Here is a 24,883-nt window from a genome sequence, read left to right as displayed (position 1 = left end):
ATCAGCTTTCTAATGGCTAGGCCTACTATATTTATTTCTCAACTTTCCTAATATTAAGCACATTGCTTCTCTTCACAACAGGAGTACAGCCTACCTGGCTGGCATGAAAATGAACCATGGGAAACGCATCCTCCATTCGCTATTTAATTGCATAGATGACATGTATTTTTTTCCCCTGCCCCTGTTTCAAGACAGGTGCATGATAATGGTCCATTCTAAATAAAAAACGTATATTATTTAGTATATGTAAAGACAAAATTAAATCAGGAATAGTCTGATGGGTGACAATATTAGCCTATCACTTGTGAATGATATACTGTATTATCACTTGTGAATGATGCCCAGCTTGTGTGCAGTAAGGCAAGAAACAGCGCATTCCTTTTCTTTGTAATGTTTTGTTCAAATCATAGTCACACACCTCATGTAGCCTATCCCATAAGCATATATATTTTAATAAGGTTTGTATCACAACTAAAGTGGCCAAATAACTTCTTAAAATTTAAGCACATTAATGCGATTTACAAGGGGTGTAGAGCCTAACTGGCATACATATGCAGCACGTGAGTTACAAGTTTGGGGAAGATCTTTTTTTTTTACCATAAAAATGCACCTTTTATAATAAAAGCATTACATGCATAATCACATTTGCGGTCACTTTTGAGAATGGTGTTTTCCAGCTAATTGATTGCATGTTGGAACATTCATGCTGATATCCTACTGCCGTGTGCGCATTGCTGTGCTTATAATGTGAAGAAATAGCCTAATAGTTTGCCAACAATTTAAGCTAAACGTTCTGATCTGTTACGTCAACCTCATTGCTTACAAAATGTTTTGCTGTTGTGTCAACCTCAATGCTTACAACTGTCCCAGACTATGTCTGGAATATTTGTTTCTGGCACAGAATAGAATAGGTCAACATTTGTACTATGGGGGATAGTAGATTGACATAGGCTAGTGCTTTTGCTGTTCGTTAGGCCTACTCATCTTGTTGGCTGACAAAAAGTAAATAAGCCCGATGTGTCCGTCTTCACTTGTAGCCTGTGAGAAAGATTATTGGCTAATCGTAGTTACCTTTCAGTGGCAATCACAGGCGGCCGGTGGCACTGTAATTGGGGAGGACTGGTTCATAGAACAAAGTAGATGGAATGGTATCGAATACATCAAACGCATGGTTTCCATGTGTTTGATAACATTCTATTCACTTCATTTCAGTCATTGGAAGCTTTGCTCTTCTGTTCTAATCTATGTGGAATATTTTTGTTGTTGTTGCTAAATTTGCTCCTTGGTGGCTTTCCACGGAACCCTTTTTAACCAAAAAAACTGAAGTCAGACCCCTACTTAATGCGACTTGAATCATCCCAAATTTCATCAGGATCATTGTTTCAAAAGGCATTTTTTGATTTGTCAACACAGCTCCTTCCTGTTGACTTCCTAAGCACTGGGATGACACACATAACAAGTCATCAATTTACTCCGCTGAGTTTGTTTCAGCGGGAAAAAGCACACTAAAATCTTTGCAGAAATATCCACGTGTTTTTGCAAACGTTGAATTGTCTACATCTGGCTAACCAATTGAAGTAATCCAAAAATGATCAGATTGCGTTACTCATTTCAAGTAATCCAATGGATTATGTAACTCAAGTCATACGCACGTATACACACACACACACACACGCACCTTTTATACATGCCGTACTTGATTAATAAAATTTGAATTGATTAGAATGCAGTGTCATGCTGACAACCTGTAATGCTTCCACACGCCCTGATTAGATCGATGTGTTACACACATTGACCATTCCCTGGAGTGGACACTCTTATCTTTTCCTTAATCCAGTGCCGATTTTAGCATGTAAATCTTGGTGGGGCAAAAATGTAATTATGTGAGATGCATGCCAGCAAAGCCACAACACTAAACAATACATTAATTTCTCTATACCACTGCTACACCTGGCTATCAGTGGAGCCTTGTCTGGCAGCGAAACAATTCAGTCATGCAAAACAGGCTCTACCCCAACTGCCCTGAATGAGGGGTCGCCACTGCCTTAATGACCGTACACACATGTTCAAAGACACTCTCACTCTTCTGTGGTGCCATGTGTTATTGTTTGTTTTGACAACACAGTGAGAGGGTTTAAGTTATGTTTAGTTGGATTGGATTGGACAGACTGAAATGAATGAGTTAAAGCCTCAGACTTGATGATGATGATGGCTACATCTCTAGATTGAACTGTTCAGGTGGAGCACAGGTATAGGTTAGCTAAGCTACACTCAACCCTCTCGTTTGATCTTATTCTCAAATAGTCTCCTCGTCTCCCTTGGACGTTTTTAGAAGTAGATGAGTCTAGGAACTACTTTTCAGTCTCGCTGTATCCTACTACTCCCAACTGCATTGTCTAAACCATCGCGTGTCTCGCGAGACACATGCGTCTCTTGGCGACTTAATTGGTGACTCGCGGCAATAATCTGAAAGAATGTGTTTTCCTCAGTCAGCCGAGTACGCCGCTTAGTTCATAGAATCGTGGTATCAGTGGCAGTTTCTAGTGCCTCTGGCGCATCTTGAAATAGTTTTCTTCCTACGAATTTGGCTCTAGATTTTCAACAGTTGGAGCTATTGCCATCCCTGAAAGCTACGACTTTCAGGAACAAGTATGTGTCTTCTGTTTCCATCTGAGACACAAGCTGTGCAGGACTTTTTAGAAGGGAGAGTGATGAATTTGCACAGGATAACTGAGGGAAATGAATTGATTCTCTCATAAACGAGCATACACACAAGATTGTTTGATGACCATCCCTGATGTTTTCCTGAACATTACAATACCTTTCTGATGCATTTCAATCATTCCAAGGCCTGCTTCCTTCAGACTGAAATGTGCCATTACCTGATATAACATATCTTGTGCTAGACAATATCATTGAGATGATGGCAAAAAGGTCAAACTCTTAACGATTCATCACATTTGTTTCTGATATCCCCAAATGTCCGAAAGTAGAGAATCCAGTCATCAAATAGCTTGAAGGTCCATGTTAATAAATGTAAGTATTATGTATCAATTCATTTAATATCATCAGTGAATCCATTTTAGTTTGTGACCGCCTCCAACCCCCGTTCTCCAATGGGTATGGCGGCTCACCAAGGGATTTTGTTTTACAGAAGTGGTTCCCTCTGAAATATTAGTGACTAACACTGGTCTAGACGGTTCAACCTGGGACATGTTCATGAGGGAACACCGTAGTGGAACAATTTACAACAGAAAACAAAAACACGCATATCTTATTAAGTTCAGATATTGCCTCGTTTTCTCTGTTTTGTGCCGTTCTGTACCGTTTCGTAACCTCGGTACCTGTCTGTTTGTGCCATCATGCCACGCCTTGCCACTCCTTGTCATGCCAAACATGTTTGGCATGACAAGGAGTGGCATGATGGCTCAAATAGACTGGTACCCCGGCTCTGCCTGCTGAACACAACCTTGGCGTGGTACTTTCTACAGGTGCAGCCAGATGACGAGCTTCTTAGCAAAGCCACCCGGTCGACACGTTGTAAACGTTGTCTATCTTGTAAACAAGCTGGTGTTAGAACACTCTGCCTCTGGATAGCTTTCCGTTTCACGTAAACATGCCTATTCCTCCTCCCCCTCATACAGACAGCTGCTGTTCTCTGTCCGTATGGCCAACAGCTGCACAGACACACTTACATGCTCGTACACACACATACACACACACACACATACAGTGCATTCGGAAAGTTTTCAGACCCCTTCCCTTTTCCCACATTTTGTTACGTTACAGCCTTATTCAAAAATGTATTAAATAAATAAAAATCCTCATCAATCTACACACAATACTTCATAATGACGAAGCGAAAACAGGTTTTTAGACATTTTTACTAATGTATAAAAAATAAATACTTTATTTACAAAAGTATTCAGACCCTTTGCTATGAGACTCGAAATTGAGCCCAGGTGCATCCTGTTTCCATTGATCATCCTTGAGATGTTTCCACAACTTGATTGGAGTCCACCTGTGGTACATTTAGTAGAATGGACATGATTTGGAAAGGCACACACCTGTCTATATAAGGTCCCACAGTTGACAGTGCATGTCAGAGCAAAAACCAAGCCATGAGGTCGAGGCAAATGTTTGTATAGCTCAGAGACAGGATTGTGTCAAGGAACAGATCTGGGGAAGGGTACCAAAACATTTCTGCAGCATTGAAGGTCCCCAAGAACACCGTGGCCTTCATCATTCTTAAATGGAAGAAGTTTGGAACCACCAAGGCTCTTCCTAGAGCTGGCCGCCTGGCCAAACTGAGCAATCGAGGGAGAAGGGCCTTGGTCAGGGAGGTGACCAAGAACCAGATGCTGTGCAGTGATGCTCTAATCCAACCTGAACTCCCCAAATACAGGTGCCAAGCTTGTAGCGTCATACCCAAGAACACTCAAGGCTGTAATCGCTGCCAAAGGTGCTTCAACAAAGTACTGAGTAAAGGGTTGAAATACTTATGTAAATGTAATATATATATTTTTAATTATACATTTGCTAAAACATGCTTTTGGGTATTGTGTGTAGATTAATGAGGGGAAAAAACAGTTAATCAAATTTTAGAAGAAGGCTGTAATGTAACAAAATGTGGAAAAAGTCAAAGGGTCTGAATACTTTCCGAATGCACTGTACACGCTCGCACAGACACACAGAGCCCAGATAAGACAGCAGGCGTGGAATGTTTACAGCGAGTTGTGTGATGGCCAACAGAGCCATGTGTTAGCAGAGGGACAAACACTGCTGCTGCATCTGTGTTTTGGTACATTTACTACTAGTAGATTTTTAGATGTGTCTGCCTGTGCACGTGTGCATGGTCTTTTAGTGTGTCCTAAGTTTTAAGGGTGAAATCTTATCTTAAAAGCTATGCAAATGTGTGTGCACATTTACTGTACCGTTGTTAATCCATGATTTACATGGGGGGGGGTTAAAGTTTGTGTGGGTGTGTCTGTCTTAGCGTTTTTATCGAACGGTTAGTAACGACCACTCAAGATGATTAGTTAAAAGCCAAGTTGTGCGTTGTTCACGAAATCTCACAGGAAATGCACACTAACGGTTTTATTTGAATTATAGCTGTGTATCCATGAGAATGTATCTGTATTTGTTTCCCCTGTGCCTGCGTGTGTGTTGTCTGTGTGTTTGTGTTTGAGTGTGTGGGTTTTGTCTGTGTCTGTGTGCTTGTGTGTGTGGGTGGGTACCTAAAGTTATTCATGCAGTAAAGGTCTGACAAAGTTTTAGACACTTTTGGTACTTTTGTGTCCATGAGAGTCCATGTGACTTTAAAAAAAATGTTTTAGTCCTTGATTGTCATGTTTTATTAATTTATTTAACCAGGTTAGTTTCAAGAGAGACCTGGACCTGGAATGTGATTTGTAGATATAAATAAAGTATTTGGAATGTGTTTCCACAGGTCTGGGTTTTGCCAGTCAGGTGATGATCCTCCATGGGTGTGTGTATTACATTGTGGTCCTGGCTTGGGCTCTCTTCTACCTGGTCCACAGCTTCCAGTCAGAGCTGCCCTGGGCTCACTGCAACAACACCTGGAACACAGGTACACCATGTACTGATACCATTTTCACACTACTGAGTCAAACTGAGTCAAGCTGTACTTGGCTGGCCTGTTTATGCATCCAAAATATTCAAAATATTGGCTGGAAGTTGGGGATGTTGATGGGTTATCTTATTTTCAAAGAGGTAATATCAAATAGGCCTACATATGTCAACTAGTGTCAAATATTTGAAAGAATTGGAGGTGCTTGATTAGGTTGGAGTTTGCATTTTTGGGACTATTCCAATGGTTCCATTGTACCAGAAAAACAAAATCAAGTGTTTGAAAGTATTTCACCTACAGGTGCCAATGTACCTATTTGTCCCAGGCTGTGAAATATTTCACATATTTCTCTTTATCTTCCAAAGGCAGTTTACTTGCGTTTTTCGGCAGTTGCTATTGCAGTTTTCCCCAATTGTTAACCCACGTTTGCTGAAACTACATCTAAGGTACTCGAAACTCTAAACACAAAAAAAGTTAGCCAATTTCCCCAAAAACCACAGACATCTTGCAAAATGAAACACAGCAATCAAAATCATGTACTCCGTGCTCAAAATGAAACTCTGTATACAAATGAGATACACATCAAATGAAACTAACAACCAAGATCACACTAATATGACATATTCAAAACACTACTATCAGAAACTATTTCAGTGTAAAGACTAAGATGTTGTTGATATACTGTATATTGTTTGTGTACTCAAACAAGAAAGGAACACAAATGCAAAAATGTAAGTTTTATATTTCAACATGACTCAGTACATGTCAAACAGCATACTGTAAGTACACAGTAAAAATGCAAAAATACAGTAAATATACAGTTGAAGTCGGATGTTTACATACACCTTAGCCAAATACATTTAAACTCAGTTTTTCACAATTCCTGACATTTATTCCCAGTAAAAATTCCCTGCCTTAGGTCAGTTAGGATCACCACTTTATTTTAAGAATGTGAAATGTCAGAATAATAGTATTTCATCACATTCCCAGTGGGTCAGAAGTTTGCATAAACTCAATTAGTATTTGGTAGCATTGCCTTTAAATTGGTTAACTTGGGTCAAACGTTTCGGGTAGCATTCCACAAGCTTTCAACAATAAGTCGGGTGAATTTTGGCCCATTCCTCCTGACAGAGCTTGTGTAACTGAGTCAGGTTTGTAGGCCTCCTTGCTCGCACACGCTTTTTCAGTTCTGCCCACAAATTTTCTATGGGATTGAGGTCAGGGCTTTGTGATGGCCACTCCAATACCTTGACTTTGTTGTCCTCAAGCCATTTTGCCAGAACTTTGGAAGTATGCTTGAGCTCATTGTCCATTTGGAAGACCCATTTGTGACCAAGCTTTAACTTCCTGACTGATGCCTTGAGATGATGCTTCAATATATCCACATAAGTTTCCTACCTCATGATGCCATCTATTTTGTGAAGTGCACCAGGCCCTCCTGCAGCAAAGCACCCCCACAACATGAAGCTGCAAGCCTCCCCCTTTTTCTTCCAATCATAACGATGGTCATTATGGCCAAACAGTTCTATTTTTGTTTCATCAGACCAGAGGACATTTCTCCAAAAAGTGCGGTCTTTGTCCCCATGTGCAGTTGCCTACCGTAGTCTGGCTTTTTTATGGCGGTTATGGAGCAGTGGCTTCTTCCTTGCTGAGTGGACTTTCAGGTTATGTCGATATAGGACTCGTTTTACTGTGGATATAGATACTTTTGTACCTGCTTCCTCCAGCATCTTCACAAGGTCCTTTGCTGCTGTTCTGGGATTGATTTGCACTTTTCTCACCAAAGTACGTTCATGGTTCCATGGTGTTTATACTTGCGTACTATTGTTTGTACAGATGAACGTGGTACCTTCAGGCGTTTGGAAATTGCTCTCAAGGATGAACCAGACTTGTGGAGGTCAGCTATTCTTTTTTCTGCGTTCTTGGCTGATTTTCTTTTAATTTTCCCATGACGTCAAGCAAAGAGGCACTGAATTTGAAGGTAGGCCTTGAAATACATCCACAGGTACACCTCCATTTGACTCAAATCATGTCAATTAGTCTATCAGAAGCTTCTAAAGCCATGACGTAAATTTCAAAAAATTTCCAAGCTGTTTAAAGGCAGTCAACTGTATGTAAACTTCTGACCCACTGGAATTGTGATACAGTGAATTATGATTGAAATAATCTCTGTAAACAATTGTTGGAAAAATTTGTTGTCATGCACAAAGTAGATGTCCTAACCGACTTGCCAAAACTATAGTTTGTTAACAAGAAATTTGTGGAGTGGTTGAGAAACGAGCTTTAATGAGTCCAACCTAAGTGTATGTAAACTTCCGACTTCAACTGTATTTTACAAATGCAAAGGTAGAAAAATAGGCCTATACTGTACTGTATGTTAGATCAATTGTACGGAATAGATAAAGAATCTGTCGCAATACAGTAAAATCAAGAAAAAAATATTCAATTGCGAAAACAAAATCTGTCATGTCTGTTGTTTTGGTCCAGCCACAGTTTTTCATTAACATCACAGGCAATATTCCATTTGGTCAGACAGCGGGGGAAATATCTTCTGGCATGACGCATCCACCCCTGACAGGACTCTGCTGGAATGTCACCACAGGCCATTGCCTGGAGAAGGGCCATACGTTCATGGGGTTTGTGATCATACACCTTCCACCGCCATGCTAAAAACAACTCCTCAACGGGGTTGAGAAATAGAGAACTGTAAACCTGGGATGGTCATGGAGCCAGTTGCAGACCTGAGCAGCCCGATGGAATGTCACGTCCCAAATTAAAACATGCATTTTCTGCTCAGGATCACCTGGCCCTCTCTGCTCTGGCTGAAAATGATTGTCATGTCAAGACTAGTCATTCAACTGAGACTGCTCTTCTCTGTGTCACGGAGGCGCTCCGCACTGCTAAAGCTAACTCTCTCTCCTCTGCTCTCATCCTTCTAGACCTATCGGCTGCCTTTGATACTGTGAACCATCAGATCCTCCTCTCCACCCTCTCCGAGCTGGGCATCTCCGGCGCGGCCCACGCTTGGATTGCGTCCTACCTGACAGGTCGCTCCTACCAGGTGGCGTGGCGAGAATCTGTCTCCGCACCACGTGCTCTCACCACTGGTGTCCCCCAGGGCTCTGTTCTAGGCCCCCTCCTATTCTCGCTATACACCAAGTCACTTGGCTCTGTCATATCCTCACATGGTCTCTCCTATCATTGCTATGCAGACGACACACAATTAATCTTCTCCTTTCCCCCCTCTGATAACCAGGTGGTGAATCGCATCTCTGCATGTCTGGCAGACATATCAGTGTGGATGACGGATCACCACCTCAAGCTGAACCTCGGCAAGACGGAGCTGCTCTTCCTCCCGGGGAAGGACTGCCCGTTCCATGATCTCGCCATCACGGTTGACAACTCCATTGTGTCCTCCTCCCAGAGTGCTAAGAACCTTGGCGTGATCCTGGACAACACCCTGTCGTTCTCAACTAACATCAAGGCGGTGACCCGTTCCTGTAGGTTCATGCTCTACAACATTCGCAGAGTACGACCCTGCCTCACGCAGGAAGCGGCGCAGGTCCTAATCCAGGCACTTGTCATCTCCCGTCTGGATTACTGCAACTCGCTGTTGGCTGGGCTCCCTGCCTGTGCCATTAAACCCCTACAACTCATCCAGAACGCCGCAGCCCGTCTGGTGTTCAACTTTCCTAAGTTCTCTCACGTCACCCCGCTCCTCCGCTCTCTCCACTGGCTTCCAGTTGAAGCTCGCATCCGCTACAAGACCATGGTGCTTGCCTACGGAGCTGTGAGGGGAACGGCACCTCCGTACCTTCAGGCTCTGATCAGGCCCTACACCCAAACAAGGGCACTGCGTTCATCCACCTCTGGCCTGCTCGCCTCCCTACCTCTGAGGAAGTACAGTTCCCGCTCAGCCCAGTCAAAACTGTTCGCTGCTCTGGCACCCCAATGGTGGAACAAACTCCCTCACGACGCCAGGTCAGCGGAGTCAATCACCACCTTCCGGAGACACCTGAAACCCCACCTCTTTAAGGAATACCTAGGATAGGATAAAGTAATCCTTCTAACCCCCCCCCCCTTAAAAGAGTTAGATGCACTATTGTAAAGTGGTTGTTACACTGGATATCATAAGGTGAATGCACCAATTTGTAAGTCGCTCTGGATAAGAGCGTCTGCTAAATGACTTAAATGTAAATGTAAATGTAAAGGTGTTCAGGAAATGTAGGATATGGGCAAATTTCTATGGTCCATGGGTGGCATGGCGGTGGAGGACCCCATTGTGGCTCATAGCTGCACATATGGTGGCATTTCCCCTGCCCTGGCCAGGTACATCATTCATGGCACGTTGACCAATGATGTTGGTCCTTCGTCTTCGCTAAATTGAATCCAGCCTCATATGAGTTCCTAGGGGATGAGATTTGCATTCAACTCAATGCTTTTCTGATATGACAGTAAATAGTGTAATTGCTGTATAGCAAAGTTCACTGGCAACATCTCTAATGTTTCAAGAGTGTAATACTAGTACATTACCTACTTGCACATATCATACCGTTTATCCTTCAGTCTTTGGGAATTCCTTTCAAATGGGTCTCTGTAGATCTGCTTCATCAACGGTGTTTCTTAAGGACTTAAGGACTAGCGGAACCCCGCCCACATTCCACTGAAAAGGCAGCGCGCGAAATTAAAAAAATATTTTGTAGAAATATTTAACTTTCACACATTAACAAGTCCAATACAGCAAATGAAAGATAAACATCTTGTGAATCCAGCCAACATGTCCGATTTAAAAAAAATGTTTTACAGCGAAAACACCACGTATATTTATGTTAGCTCACGACCAAATACAAAAAAAGCACAGACATTTCTTTCACAGCACAGGTAGCTTGCACAAAACCGACCAAATAGAGATAGAATTAGTCACTAACCAAGAAACAACCTCATCAGATGACAGTCTTATAACATGTTATGCAATAAATCTATGTTTTGTTCGAAAAATGTGCATATTTCAGGTATAAATCATAGTTTTACATTGCAGCTACAATCACAAATAGCACCGAAGCAGCTAGAACAATTACAGAGACCAACGTGAAATACCTAAATACTCATCATAAAACGTTTATGAAAAATACATGGTGTACAGCAAATGAAAGACAAACATCTTGTGAATCCAGCCAATATTTCAGATTTTACAGCGAAAACACAATATAGCATTATATTAGCTTACTACAATAGCCAGCCACACAACCGCATTCATTCAACGGTAGCGATAGCGAAAAAACCAGCAAAAGCTATACATTTATTCACTAACCTTCACAATCTTCATCAGATGACAGTCCTATAACATCATATTACACAATACATATATGGTTTGTTCGAAAAGGTGCATATTTAGAGCTGAAATCCGTGGTTATACATTGTGAAAACGTAGCAACTTTTTTCCAGAATCTCCGGATATATTTCTGACACTCACCTAATCTGACCAAATAACTCATCATAAACTTTACTAAAAAATACATGTTGGATAGCAAATGAAAGATACACTAGTTCTTAATGCAATCGCCGTGTTAGAATTCTAAAAATAACTTTAGTACGACATACAGCTTACGTTATAGCGAGACAGCGCCCCAAAATCAGGGCGGAAATAATACTAAATATTTTAGACAGAAATACGAAATAACATCATAAATGGTTCCTACTTTTGCTGAGCTTCCATCAGAATCTTGTACAAGGGGTCCTTTGTCCAGAACAATCGTTGTTTGGTTTTAGAATGTCCTTTTTTCCTGTCGAATTAGCAACCAAAGCTAGCCAAGTGGCGCGAAGCTGTCCATCTCCACCAAACGCAGAGAACGGAACACGCCAAAACTCCCGATAAACTTTCAATAATCTGATAAAACTATATTGAAAAAACATACTTTACGATGATATTATCACATTTATCAAATAAAATCAAAGCCGGAGATATTAGCCGTCTATAACGAAAGCTTTTCAGAAGGCAATCCAGAGTTCCTTCCCGCGCCTTGCTGAACAAAGGAAATTGGGGTCATGTCATTCCAAGAGCTCTCTTTTGACCTCAGATCAAGCTACACACCCCATTTCACCTCTCACTGCCTGTTGACATCTAGTGGAAGGCGTATGAAGTGCATGTATAGCCATAGATTTGAAGCAAATGAATAGGAAGGCCCTGGAACAGAGCCTCGATTTCAGATTTTTCACTTCCTATCAGGAAGTTTGCTGCAAAATGAGTTCTGTTTTACTCACAGATATAATTCAAACGTTTTTAGAAACTTGAGTGTTTTCTATCCAATAGTAATAATAATATGCATATTGTACGAGCAAGAATTGAGTACGAGGCAGTTTAATTTGGGAACTATTTTTTACAAAGTGAAAACAGCGCCCCCCTATCCCAAAGAAGTTAAGGGTGGTTGATAAGCTCACTCTGATGTTATGTTAAGATGGCAGTGTTTTCAATAATCTGTTGTTGGATTTTACAATGGCAGCCTCCTGTTCGTCTGTAAATAGACATGTTCTACCACCACGTGGCGGTCGTCTTTCAGTTCTACAAAAACAAAATACCAAACAGTAAACGCTACAGTAATAGCTACTAGTAATACAGCATACAGCTACTAGTATACAAGATAAACATGTTACAAGTAGTATAGCTCCCAATTTCATACATACAGTAATACATGAAACATTGACCTTGTTTCCCCTTACAGTATGTATTGGAATCTACAGTCTTTACTGTGCTTTATGTTGTACTACTGTGAAGTAGTAAAAGTACTAGATAGGTCCAAGTACATACCTATTCTCATTTTGGAACGTCCGGATGATGGATGTTACGGTGAAGCGGCTCAGATTGGGCAGCACTCTCTGCACAGCCTCTCTCAAAGTCAAGGCATGGTTGACCACATGGTCCATCACAGTCGCCAGAATTTCAGAGAAAACTCTCCTTGTTCTTGGTCCTCCTCCACCTCCATCTCTTCCTCTACCTCTTCCTGCCACGTTTGCTTCCATTGTTCTCCAAACAAAGTACTCGCATGTAGCCTTTTTATCCAGACCAAAAGTCTGATTGCAAAGTGAACATTTACTCAATTAGTGTTTGCACATAGGAAGAGTGAAAGTGATCAATTGGTAATTGAGCTCAGCTTGTTGAACAGTGTTGCTTTTCATTTGCACACAATAGATTTTAGTTGTGAAGGTTGTGCCAAAGGTAGTGAATTGTGTGTTTGTTTTGCCAAATGTTTGTTATAGAATTGCAATCTGGGTGTAAAGCAAAACATGTGCCAGTAGCATTGCAGATTTGGTGTATGGTTCTGCTAAATTAGTTACATGTTTGGGTTATTGTGCCTCATTGGCCAGTTTTAGTGTGTAAACAAGTGAGAAAAACTGTAAAGCACTTTTTTTTTTTTTTTTGGAAGAGAAAGAGGTATGGGATGTTATGGATTATAAATTGAGCTAAGGTGATCATGTGTTGAAGTTCTGTCTATGTCTTGTAGATACCTGTGTGTTGTTTGACTGTCAGAACCTAACATCTGGGACCAGCCTACCAGAGAACGCGACCTCACCTGTCATCGAGTTCTGGGAGTGAGTCTCACCCCCATTCCTTACAACACTACTGCATTTGGTTTTCTTAGAAATTAAGGTAAAGGGGCATTATATGCAGCTTTGGGCTGGCATTTTAAAATGTGAGGTATTAACGATGGTGTGTCCGTGAATTGCCAAAGTACGTATTAGGGGACATAGAGAAGACTGGAGAGAAGAAGGACATTGTAGACGAGGTAGGGTCACATTTCCAACAGGGGTTTTGGTTTTAGGGTGTTCAATTTTACCAAGAGTAGAGTGATCATAATCTAACTTAGGCATTATAGTGGCTTTAAACAGGTTCATGCTTAGTCTTGTATCTATTGGGGGTATTATTAATTGTCCGTCCGTCCAGGCGGGAGGTCCTGCAGCTGTCCAGTGGACCAGATGAGCTGGGGCCAGTCAGCTGGAGGCTGGCTCTGTGTCTGCTGCTAGTCTGGGTCGTCTGCTACTTCTGTGTGTGGAAGGGGGTCAAATCCACTGGCAAGGTGAGCACAAATACACATACATACAGTGGGGTCTGAAATTATTGACACCCTTGACAGAGATTAGCAAAACAATGATGTATAGAATAAATAATTCAAATACTGAGCTATATTGTATTACATTTTTGGGGGGGAAATTATAATGTTTTATACTAATACAATTGCTCAGAGAAAACTATTTTGTTTAACAAGTAATATTTTTTTCCCACAAAAAGGTAGGGGTCAAAATTGACATCCCTGCTTTCAAAACCTTTCAATACCTCACCTGGTGAGGATAACGCCACTGGGCCTTTTAATAAAATGTTTTATGAGATTGGAGAACACATTGGGAGGGATCTGAGACCATTCCTTCATGCAGAATCTTTCCAGATCCTTGATGTCCTTTGTGTGCTCTTATTGACTGCCGTCTTCCATTGAAACCACAGGTATTCAATGGTGTTCAAGTCCGGAGACCATTGCAAAATGTTAATTTTGTGGTCAATTAACCATTTCTTTGTGGATTTTGATGTGTGCTTGATGTGTGCTTATATATACAGTACCAGTCAAAAGTTTGGACACACCTACTCATTCAAGGGTTTTTCTTTATTTGTACTATTTTCTACATTGTAGAATAATAGTGAAGACATCAAAACTATGAAATAACACATGGAATCATGTAGTAACCCAAAAAGTGTTTTATTATATATTTGAGATTCTTCAAAGTAGCCACCCTTTGCCTTGATGACAGCTTTGCACACTTTTAGCATTCTCTCAAGCAGGAATGCTTTTCCAACAGTCTTGAAGGCGTTCCCACATATGCTGAGCACTTGTTGGCTTCTTTTCCTTCACTCTGCAGTCCAACTCATTCCTAAACATCTCAATTGGGTTGAGGTTGGGTGATTGTAAAGGCCAGGTCATCTGATGCAGCACTCCATCACTCTCCCTTCTTTGTCAAATAGCTCTTACACAGCATGGAGGTGTGTTGGGTCATTGTCCTGTTGAAAAATAATGATAGTCCTACTAAGCTCAAACCAGATGGGATGGCGTATCGTTGCAGAATGCTGTGGTAGCTATGCTGGTTAAGTGTGCCTTGAATTCAAAATAAATGAATGACAGTGTCACCAACAAAGCACCATCGCACCTCCTCCTCCATGCTTCACGGTGGGAACCACACATGCGGAGATCATCCGTTCACCTACTCTGCGACTCTCAAAGACACAGCGGTCGGAACCAAAAATCAAAATTTTGGACTCATCAGACGAAAGGACATATTTCCACCGGTCTAATGTCCATTGCTCGTGTTTCTTGGGCCAAGCAAGTCTCTTCTTTTTGCTGTCCTTTAGTAGTCGTTTCTTTGCAGCAATTCAACAATGAAGGCCTGATTCACGCAGTCTCCTCTGAACATTTGATGTTAAGATGTGTCTGTTACTTGAACTCTGTGAAGCATTTATTTGGGCTGCAATCTTCAGTTAACTCTAATGAACTTATCCTCTGCAGCAGAGGTAACTCTGGGTCTTAATTTCCTGTGGCGGTCCTCATGAGAGCCAGCTTCATCATAGCGCTTGATGGTTTTTGTGACCACTTGAAGAAACTTTCAAAGTTCTTCAAATTTTCCAGATAGACTGTCGTTTCTCTTTTCTTATTTGAAGCTGTTCTTGCCATAATATGGATTTGGTCTTTTACCAAATGGGCCTATCGTCTGTATACCACCCCTACCTTGTCACAACACAACTTATTGGCTCAAACGCATTAAGAAGGAAAGAAATTCTACAAATTAACTTTTATGAAGCCACACCTGTTAATTGAAATGCATTCCAGGTGACTACTTCATAAAGCTGGTTGAGAGAATGCCAAGCATGTGCAAAGCTGTAATCAAGGCACAGCAACCAAATCAAGAAAACACTCACCAATGAGCTTGACCAAAAGCCATCACACACAACACCCATTCTGGCTAAATCCTATGGTTTTCATCCACTCCTTCTAATCAGGGACTGATTCAGACCTGGAACACCAGGTGAGTGCAATTAACTACCAGGTAGAAACCAAAATTAGAAGTGTTTCAGCCCTCCAGGACCGAAATTGAACAACCCTGCTATCGACCAACAGTAATCATACCTCCTTTGCTATGGGAGTACTGTACATGAAGAATTCCACTTAAACCTTCATGGCCAATGGATTGGAGATGGACAGTATAGATCCGGTTGATATAGAAGGTATCATAGATGTACAGTTGAACAGATGTGATTGATATAGAACAGTGGTTCCCAAACTTTTTATAGTCCCGTACCCCTTCAAACATTCAACCTCCAGTTAAGTACCCTCTCTAGCACCAGGGTCAGCGCACTCTCAAATGTTGTGTTTTGTCATCATTTGAAGCCTGCCACACACACATTACACAATACATTCATTAAACATAAGAATGAGTGAGTTTTTGTCACAACTCGGCTCGTGGGAAGTGACAAAGCGCTCTTATAGGACCAGAGCACAAATAATAATATAGTAATAATCATTCATTTTCGTCTTGATTTAGCCATCTTACATATAAAACCGTATTTGTTCATAAAAAACTGTGAATAACTCACCACAGGTTAATGAGAAGGGTGTGCTTGAAAGGATGCACATAACTCTACAATGTTGGGTTGTATTGGAGAGAGTCTCAGTCTTAAATCATTTTCCACACACAGTCTGTGCCTGTATTTAGTTTACATGCTAGTGAGGGCTGAGAATCCACTCTCACATAGGGCATCAGTGTCTTAACCACGTGATTTGCCAAGGCGAGAAACTCTGAGTGCCGCCCTATCCAGAAATCTGGCAGTGGCTTTTGATTAAATTACATTTTCACAGAACCACTTGTTGCAATTTGTATGAGGCTCTCTTGTTCAGGTATCGGTAAGTGGACTGGAGGCAGGGCATGAACGGGATAAGGAATCCAGTTGTTTGTGTCGTCCATTTCGGGAAAGTACCTGTGTAATTGCACACCCATCTCACTCAGGTGCTTCGCTATATCACATTTGACATTATCTGTAAGCTTGAGTTCATTTGCATGCAAAAAATCATACAATGATGGAAAGACCTGTGTGTTGTTTTTGTTAATGCAGACAGAAAAGAGCTCCAACTTCTTAATCATAGCCTCAATTTTGAACATAGTTGCGGAGAGACCCTGTAATCCTAGATTCAGATCATTCAGGCGAGAAAAAATATCACCCAGATAGGCCAGTCATGTGAGAAACTCGTCATCATGCAAGAGGTCAGACAAGTGAAAATTAGGGTCAGTAAAGAAAACTTTAAGCTCGTCTCTCAATTCAAAAAAACGTGTCAATACTTTGCCCCTTGATAACCAGCGCACTTCTTTATGTTGTAAAAGCGTTACATGGTCGCTGCCCATATCATTGCATAATGCAGAAAATACACGAGAGTTCAGGGGCCTGGCTTTAACAAAGTTAGCCATTTTCACTGTAGTGTCCAAAACGTCTTTCAAGCTATCAGGCATTCCCTTGGCAGCAAGAGCCTCTCGGTGGATGCTGCAGTGTACCCAAGTGGCGTTGGGAGCAACTGCTTGCATGCTCATTACCACTCCACTATGTCTCCCTGTCATGGCTTTTGCGCCATCAGTACAGATACCAACATATCTTGACCACCAAAGTCCATTTGATGTCACAAAGCTGTCCAGTACTTAGAAATATCCTCTAATGTTGTCCTGGTTTCCAGTGGTTTGCAGAAGAGGATGTCTTCCTTAATTGACCCCCCATAAACGTAACGGACATATACCAGGAGCTGTGCCAGGCCCGCCACGTCTGTTGACTCATCCTGCTGTAATGCATATAATTCACTGGCTTGTATGCGAAGCAATAATTGTTTCAAAACATCTCCTGCCATGTTACTGATGCGTTGTGAAAAAGTGTTGTTTGATGAAGTCATTGTCTTTTATAATTTTTTGGGCCTTTTCCTCCAGCATTGTCCCAGCCATATCCGCAGCAGCAGGAAGAATGAAGTCCTCCACAACAGGGCTTGCCTGTCCTAGCCACTCGTTAGCTCAACATATAAGACTCTTCTAGCCCCTTCTCATTAATGGTATCTGTTGATTTTATACATGTCTTACTACTCGAAAGTCGTCTTTATTCTCGCTCAAAAAACTCCTGTGTCTTATGTAAAAAATTGTCATGTTTCATTTCTAAATGTCTTCGCAAGAGTGAAGGTTTCCCTTGAGAGAGTAACGGTTAATGTGATTAGATGTTAATTATTTGACTAGGCTACCTGTATTTGACATTGTGTTGTTATTTCCCTGAACACTAAATGGTTTAATTTTATATTTGGCAGTGCAACGAGGCTACTCAGGCGAGGAAATAATCCTCACCCAAATGTATAGCCCCGTTGGAAGAAATGTACTGTTTGAAAATGTGAATCACATTTTTATTTGGCGTACCCCCGACGGCGTTGCGCGTGCCCCTGGGGGTACCCCAGTTTGGGAATACCTGATATAGAATATGAACTCAGCAAAAAAAGAAACGTCCTCTCACTGTCAACTGCATTTATTTTCAGCAAACTTAACGTGTTAATATTTGTAAGAACATAACAAGATTCAACAACTGAGACATAAACTGAACAAGTTCCACAGACATGTGACTAACAGAAATTGAATAATGTGTCCCTGAACAAAGGGGGGGTCAAAAGTAACCGTCAGTATCTGGTTTGGCCACCAGCTGCATTAAGTAATGCAGTGCATCTCCTCATGGACTGCACCAGATTTTCCAGTTCTTGCTGTAAGATGTTACCTCACTCTTCCACCAAGGCACCTGCAAGTTCAGGGACATTTCTGGGGGGATTGGCCCTATCCCTCACCCTCCGATCCAACAGGTCCCAGATGTGCTCAATGGGATTGAGATCCGGGCTCTTCGCTGGCCATGGCAGAACACTGACATTCCTGTCTTGCAGGAAATCACGCACAGAACGAGCAGTATGGCTGGTGACATTGTCATGCTGGAGGGTCATGTCAGGATGAGCCTACAGGAAGGGTACCACATGAGGGAGGAGGATGTCTCCTTGTAACGCACAGCGTTGAGATTGCCTGCAATAACAACAAGCTCAGTCCGATAATGCTGTGACACACCGCCCCAGACCATGACGGACCCTCCACCTCCAAATCGATCCCGGTCCAGAGTACAGGCCTCGGTGTAACCTTCATTCCTTCGACGATGAACGCGAATCCCGACATCACCCCTGAGACAAAACCGCCACTCATCAGTGAAGAGCACTTTTTGCCAGTCCTGTCTGGTCCAGCGACGGTGGGTTTGTGCCCATAGGCAATGTTGTTGCCGGTGATGTCTGGTGAGAACCTGCCTTACAACAGGCCTACAAGCCCTCAGTCCAGCCTCTCTCAGCCTATTGCGGACAGCACTGATGGAGGGATTGTGCGTTCCTGGTGTAACTCGGGCAGTTGTTGTTGCCATCCTGTACCTGTCCCGGTGGTGTGATGTTCGGATGTACTGATCCTGTGCAGGTGTTGATACACGTGGTCTGCCACTGCGAGGATGATCAGCTGTCCGTCCTGTCTCCCTGTAGCGCTATCTTAGGTGTCTCACTGTACAGACAATACAATTTATTGCCCTGGCCACATCTGCAGTCCTCATGCCTCCTTGCAGCATGCCTAAGGCACGTTCACACAGATGAGCAGGGACCCTGGGCGTCTTTCTTTTGGTGTTTTTCAGAGTCAGTAGAAAGGCCTCTTTAGTGTCCTAAGCTTTCATAACTGTGACCTTAATTGCCTACCGTTTGTAAGCTGTTAGTGTCTTAACGACCGTTCCACAGGTGCATGTTCATTAATTGTTTATGGTTCATTGAACAAGCATGGGAAACAGTGTTTAAACCCTTTACAATGAAAATCTTTGAAGGTATTTGGATTTTTACGAATTATCTTTGAAAGACAGGGTCCTGAAAAGGGGACATTTATTTTTTTGCTGAGTTTAGAAGGTATTATAGCATTTTCGAATGGAATTGAAATGTACAGTATAGATGTGGTTGACATAAGGTATCATAGATGTACAGTTACATATATGTGATTGATATAGAATCTAGATTCTAAAACTTATCATGCCATTTTCGGTTGGATTTCAGATATTATTAATCTAGAAGCTATCCTACTGTTGTTCCAGGTGGTCTACCTTACCACCACGTTCCCCTACTTGATGCTGGCCATCCTGCTGGTACGTGGCATCACCCTGCCTGGAGCTTCCCAGGGCATCGTCTACTATCTCAATCCCAACATCACCCGCCTGGCAGACCCACAGGTACCTGCGACCCACCCTCATACCCGCCCACTACCCACGCCCATACCCGCCAACATACTGTTTTTTTTGATTAGGCACAAAACTGAAGAAAACTGACTGAAACAGGGAGAGACTACCAGAACTTGTCCCATAAGAAAAGCTTACATTGTGAAACCTTTTAGAACGTTTTTCAATGTGTGCACTAATAAACACGACCCTGGTCATTTCTGAGAGGATACTGATTGGACTGGCTGCTTTTTAGCGAGTCCCAAGCGCCCCTCTATTGGAGTAGGTCTAGTCTGAATCAGTCTATGTAGGGTGTCAACCCACTCGACCCAGAGTGGTTGAAAACCACTTTGGTGTTGACATTTCTCTTCCTTATGTTATAAACACATTTTACGAAGACAAATATGATTATTCGGTTTGGGCGACATAACATATAATACCAGTGGCGGTCGGTGCCGTTTAAGATTAGGGAGGACGATTTAGTTTTCTTTGAGCATGGCCTTATTTCTATTACAGCATATTGGATGACTGATATTCCATTTACCCAGCTCAATGTAACATAGGTTTAGGCTACTACATGATACTTAAATTTGCACTATACCCATCATGAGGTTGCTACAACCTAGCCTACAAGTGAAAGTTTATAATGTAGGTGCACAGGTTGAGAGTAATCAAGGTGACAGACAGTGACACATTCAATACCCTCTTGCCTGCATCTAGCTGATCTGGTGTGTAATCATTCGTCCAAACAGTTGCAAAACCTTCCGTTTTGCAACTAAAACAAATTCAGCTCGGTTCATCCCTGTTTCATTGCGTTTGCTTCCATTTAGGAAACATTTTGCAACAGAATCTGCGGAATAAGTATACCCCTGATAACCCGCGCAAACAGTTCACTTTCTTAGCAGCCATATACAGCATCATCACTTTCCACAGTGTATAAATCCTTCTCGCATCTATGTGCTCTCCTCCTCTCACTTTTTCCCTTCGCTAGTGGACTTCAGTGCACAACACAACAGCTGTCTGTGACCAAGTGAAAAAACCTCTCCAAGCCAAACCTTCATACCATAACCATTAACCACTACACTGCCTACATCGTTGTCACCATATTATCTAACGTCATAGTCAACATAGCTACTAGAACTGACTCATTAGTAAACCCACAATCCAATCCATATGTACAATCACACAGTACAGTGTACAGCAAGCTGTTTAGCAGTTACACCGGCCAGCCCCGTTGGCAATAAATGAATATGACTAAAAGCTTACTTTCACTTGGAAGAGTTGCAGTGTTGGATAGCCAGCTAGCTAACATAAATTGCATTCGTCTCACTGTTTGTTTCAGGTTGTTGAGTATGCTAAATTAGCTGCATTAGCTAGCTAAGTAAGTGAAAGGTAAACTAAAGAGAAAACGATACAACAAAATATAGCTAGCTCTCCCTCTGCTGCTTCTTCTTTAAATTTTGAAAAAATGTCGTTTGTTCAAAACTGTAAAACTATTGTCTTTGAGTCAACTACTCACCACACACTATGTACGGCAGTAGTTTATGCTTTCGGTACTAGATTCATTCTCTGATCCTTTGAGTGAATGGACAACATGTCAGTTCATGCTGCAAGAGCTCTGATAAGTTAAAGGTAAGTTGAAGGACGTCCTCTGGAAGTCGTCATAATTAGGGCTGTGGCGGTCACGAAATTTCGTCAGCCAGTGAATGTCAAGAAACTAATTGTCGGGTCTCACGGTAATTGACCGTTTAATTAACATCAACACATTTAGCATCTCCTGGCTTCCACTACAAGCCACTGATGCAGACCTTTGGAACATGTACATTTTAATAACTCTAATAGATCCATGTAAAATAGCCTACACCTTCACAATAAATCCATTATTTATTTTTAGACAGGTCTAAAGAAACATGATATGAAGAAAATGTAGTCTTTTTCAGAAGAAAAGAATAGCACACTTAGCACACTCATTTATGTTATGTCCTGATTATTATTTTTTGATTTAACTACGCAAGTCAATTAAGAACAAATTCTTATTTACAATGTTGGCGAAGGAACAGTGGGTTAACTGCCGTGTTCAGGGGCAGAACAACAGATTTTTACCTTGTCAGCTCGCGGATTCAATCTTGCAACCTTTCGGTTACCGGCCCAACACTCTAACCACTAGGTTACCATCCGCAACCCTGATCGGGTTATGCCATATGGCTGTGGGCTACACTAGTTCATTTAGCAGACAAGATTTGGTTAGAATGCCATGCCATTATTTTATGGTATGAAGAATACAATTGAACTAAGCTGAATAAAATAGAAAGGATATTTTCTCCAAAGGATTTGAGGGAGTGCGCACATGCGGCTATTCTGTGTTGTGCGGTTAGCAAAGAAGCGGGTACTCCTATATGCTTAATTTAGAGTTATTTATGTAACTTTAGTTGTTCTTCAAACATTGGGCTCTATGTTTGGATTTTTAATACATTGTAAGGCTACATGAAGTGTCTCTAATGATGATTTGAAAAAAGTAGCTTGAAGGCATGAGCTCTGCTTTGTTTTTTGCGCAGGCTGTACACACTTCATCTGTCTCTCATTTTCAATTTGACAAGCACATAATAATGCCTCGAATTTCCCGGCGGCATCCCCTTTGTGTGGCCGTAATGCACCCTAAAAAATAAATATCTATCTTACCTCTATTGTTTTTTGTCCTGCGGTTTCGAGAACAAAGATGACGAGTTTAACAGCAAAGTGAGCCTGTCAGTTAGTCTTCATTCTCGCACAGCATCCAAACATCTATTTTCTAATTGAAATTTTCCATAGGGGACAATAAAGTATATATCATATATCCAGCCTACCTATATCCAGCCTATTTCTCGAGAATAGAAAGGTTCAGAACTTTTGTGAAACATCACAGCACAGTTGAAAAATATATGGCAAGTGGAAAACTGGATTGTGTTAAGAGATAGATGGGAGGGGTTGAGTGTAGCTGAAGGATGAGATTAAACCAAATAACTATTGTAAAATACATTGTGTCCGTAAAATTCATATAGTATGTAGAATCATAAGTGTTGTTGTCCATTATTTTACTCCAATTAGGGAAGGGTTAGGGGAATATAATAAAGGAAAATATATTTTAAAAAGATATATATATATATACACAGTACCAGTCAAGAGTTTGGACACACCTACTCATTCAAGACTTTTCTTTATTTGTATTATTTTCTACATTGTAGAATAATAGTGAAGACATACACTACCGTTCAAAAGTTTGGGGTCACTTAGAAATGTCCTTGTTTTCCATGAAAACATACATGAAATTAGTTGCAAAATGAATAGGAAATATAGTCGTTGACAAGGTTATAAATAATGATTTTTAATTGAAATAATAATTGTGTCCTTCAAACTTTGCTTTCGTCAAATAACCCTCCATTTGCAGCAATTACAGCCTTGCAGACTTTAGGCATTCTAGTTGTCAATTTTTTGAGGTAATCTGAAGAGATTTCACCCCATGCTTCCTTAAGCACCTCCCACAAGTTGGATTGGCTTGATGGGCACTTATGTACCATACGGTCAAGCTGCTCCCACAACAGCTCAGTAGGTTTGAGATCTGGTGACTGTGCTGGCCATTTCATTATAGACAGAATACCAGCTACCTGCTTCTTCCGTAAATAGTTCTTGCATAGTTTGGATCTGTGCTTTGGGTCATTGTCCTGTTGTAGGAGGAAATTGGATCCAATTAAGTGCCGTCCACAGGGTATGGCATGGTGTTCCAAAATGGAGTGACAGCCTTACTTCTTCAAGATCCCTTTTACCCTGTACAAATCTCCCACTTTACCACCACCAAAGCACCCGCAGACCATCACATTGCCTCCACCATGCTTGACAGAGGTCTGTAATTTTTATCATAGGTACACTTCAACTGTGAGAGGCGGAATCTAAAACAAAAATCCAGAAAATCACATTGTATGATTTTTAAGTAAATAATTTGCATTTTATTGCATGAAATAAGTATTTGATCACCTACCAACCAGTAAGAATTCCGGCTCTCACAGACCTGTTAGTTTTTCTTTAAGAAGCCCTCCTGTTCTCCACTCATTACCTGTATTAACTACACCTGTTTGAACTCGTTACCTGTATAAAAGACACCTGTCCACACGCTCAATCAAACAGACTCCAACCTCTCCACAATGGCCAAGACCAGAGAGCTGTGTAAGGACATCAGGGCTAAAATTGTAGACCTGCACAAGGCTGGGATGGGCTACAGGACAATAGGCAAGCAGCTTGGTGAGAAGGCAACAACTGTTGGCGCAATTATTAGAAAATGGAAGAAGTTCAAGATGACGGTCAATCACCCTCGGTCTGGGGCTCCATGCAAGATCTCACCTCGTGGGGCATCAATGATCATGAGGAAGGTGAGGGATCAGCCCAGAACTACACGGCAGGACCTGGTTAATGACCTGAAGAGAGCTGGGACCACAGTCTCAAAGAAAACCATTAGTAACACACTACGCCGTCATGGATTAAAATCCTGCAGCGCACGCAAGGTCCCCCTGCTCAAGCCAGCGCATGTCCAGGCCTGTCTGAAGTTTGCCAATGACCATCTGGATGATCCAGAGGAGGAATGGGAGAAGGTCATGTGGTCTGATGAGACAAAAATAGAGCTTTTTGGTCTAAACTCCACTCGCCGTGTTTGGAGGAAGAAGGATGAGTACAACCCCAAGAACACCATCCCAACCGTGAAGCATGGAGGTGGAAACATCATTCTTTGGGGATGCTGTTTTGCAAAGGGGACAAGACGACTGCACCGTATTGAGGGGAGGATGGATGGGGCCATGTATCGCGAGATCTTGGCCAACAACCTCCTTCCCTCAGTAAGAGCATTGAAGATGGGTCGTGGCTGGGTCTTCCAGCATGACAAAGACCCGAAACACACAGCCAGGGCAACTAAGGAGTGGCTCCGTAAGAAGCATCTCAAGGTCCTGGAGTGG

General features: G+C 41.8%; 1 protein-coding gene across 5 annotated transcripts in view; it reads left to right on the top strand.

Moving 5' to 3' along the window:
• The window catches only part of LOC139566302 (sodium- and chloride-dependent GABA transporter 2-like), a 49,246-nt gene that overhangs the window by 8,585 nt on the left and 15,778 nt on the right, over window positions 1-24,883 (top strand). For all 5 annotated transcript variants that reach the window (XR_011673081.1, XM_071387389.1, XM_071387388.1 and 2 more), the window contains exons 4-7: window positions 5,450-5,590; window positions 13,090-13,177; window positions 13,530-13,662; window positions 19,788-19,922. Coding sequence is in view for 4 of the 5 variants with exons in the window: in XM_071387389.1 (XP_071243490.1) it covers window positions 5,450-5,590; window positions 13,090-13,177; window positions 13,530-13,662; window positions 19,788-19,922 (497 nt within the window). In the remaining variant the exon portion in view is untranslated. The remainder of the gene's footprint in view (window positions 1-5,449; window positions 5,591-13,089; window positions 13,178-13,529; window positions 13,663-19,787; window positions 19,923-24,883) is intronic.

The sequence above is a fragment of the Salvelinus alpinus genome, chromosome 38, assembly GCF_045679555.1.
Source record: "Salvelinus alpinus chromosome 38, SLU_Salpinus.1, whole genome shotgun sequence".
NCBI lineage: Eukaryota > Metazoa > Chordata > Actinopteri > Salmoniformes > Salmonidae > Salvelinus > Salvelinus alpinus.
Note: the sequence above shows the minus strand (reverse complement) of the source record. Positions and strands in the feature narration are given on the sequence as shown.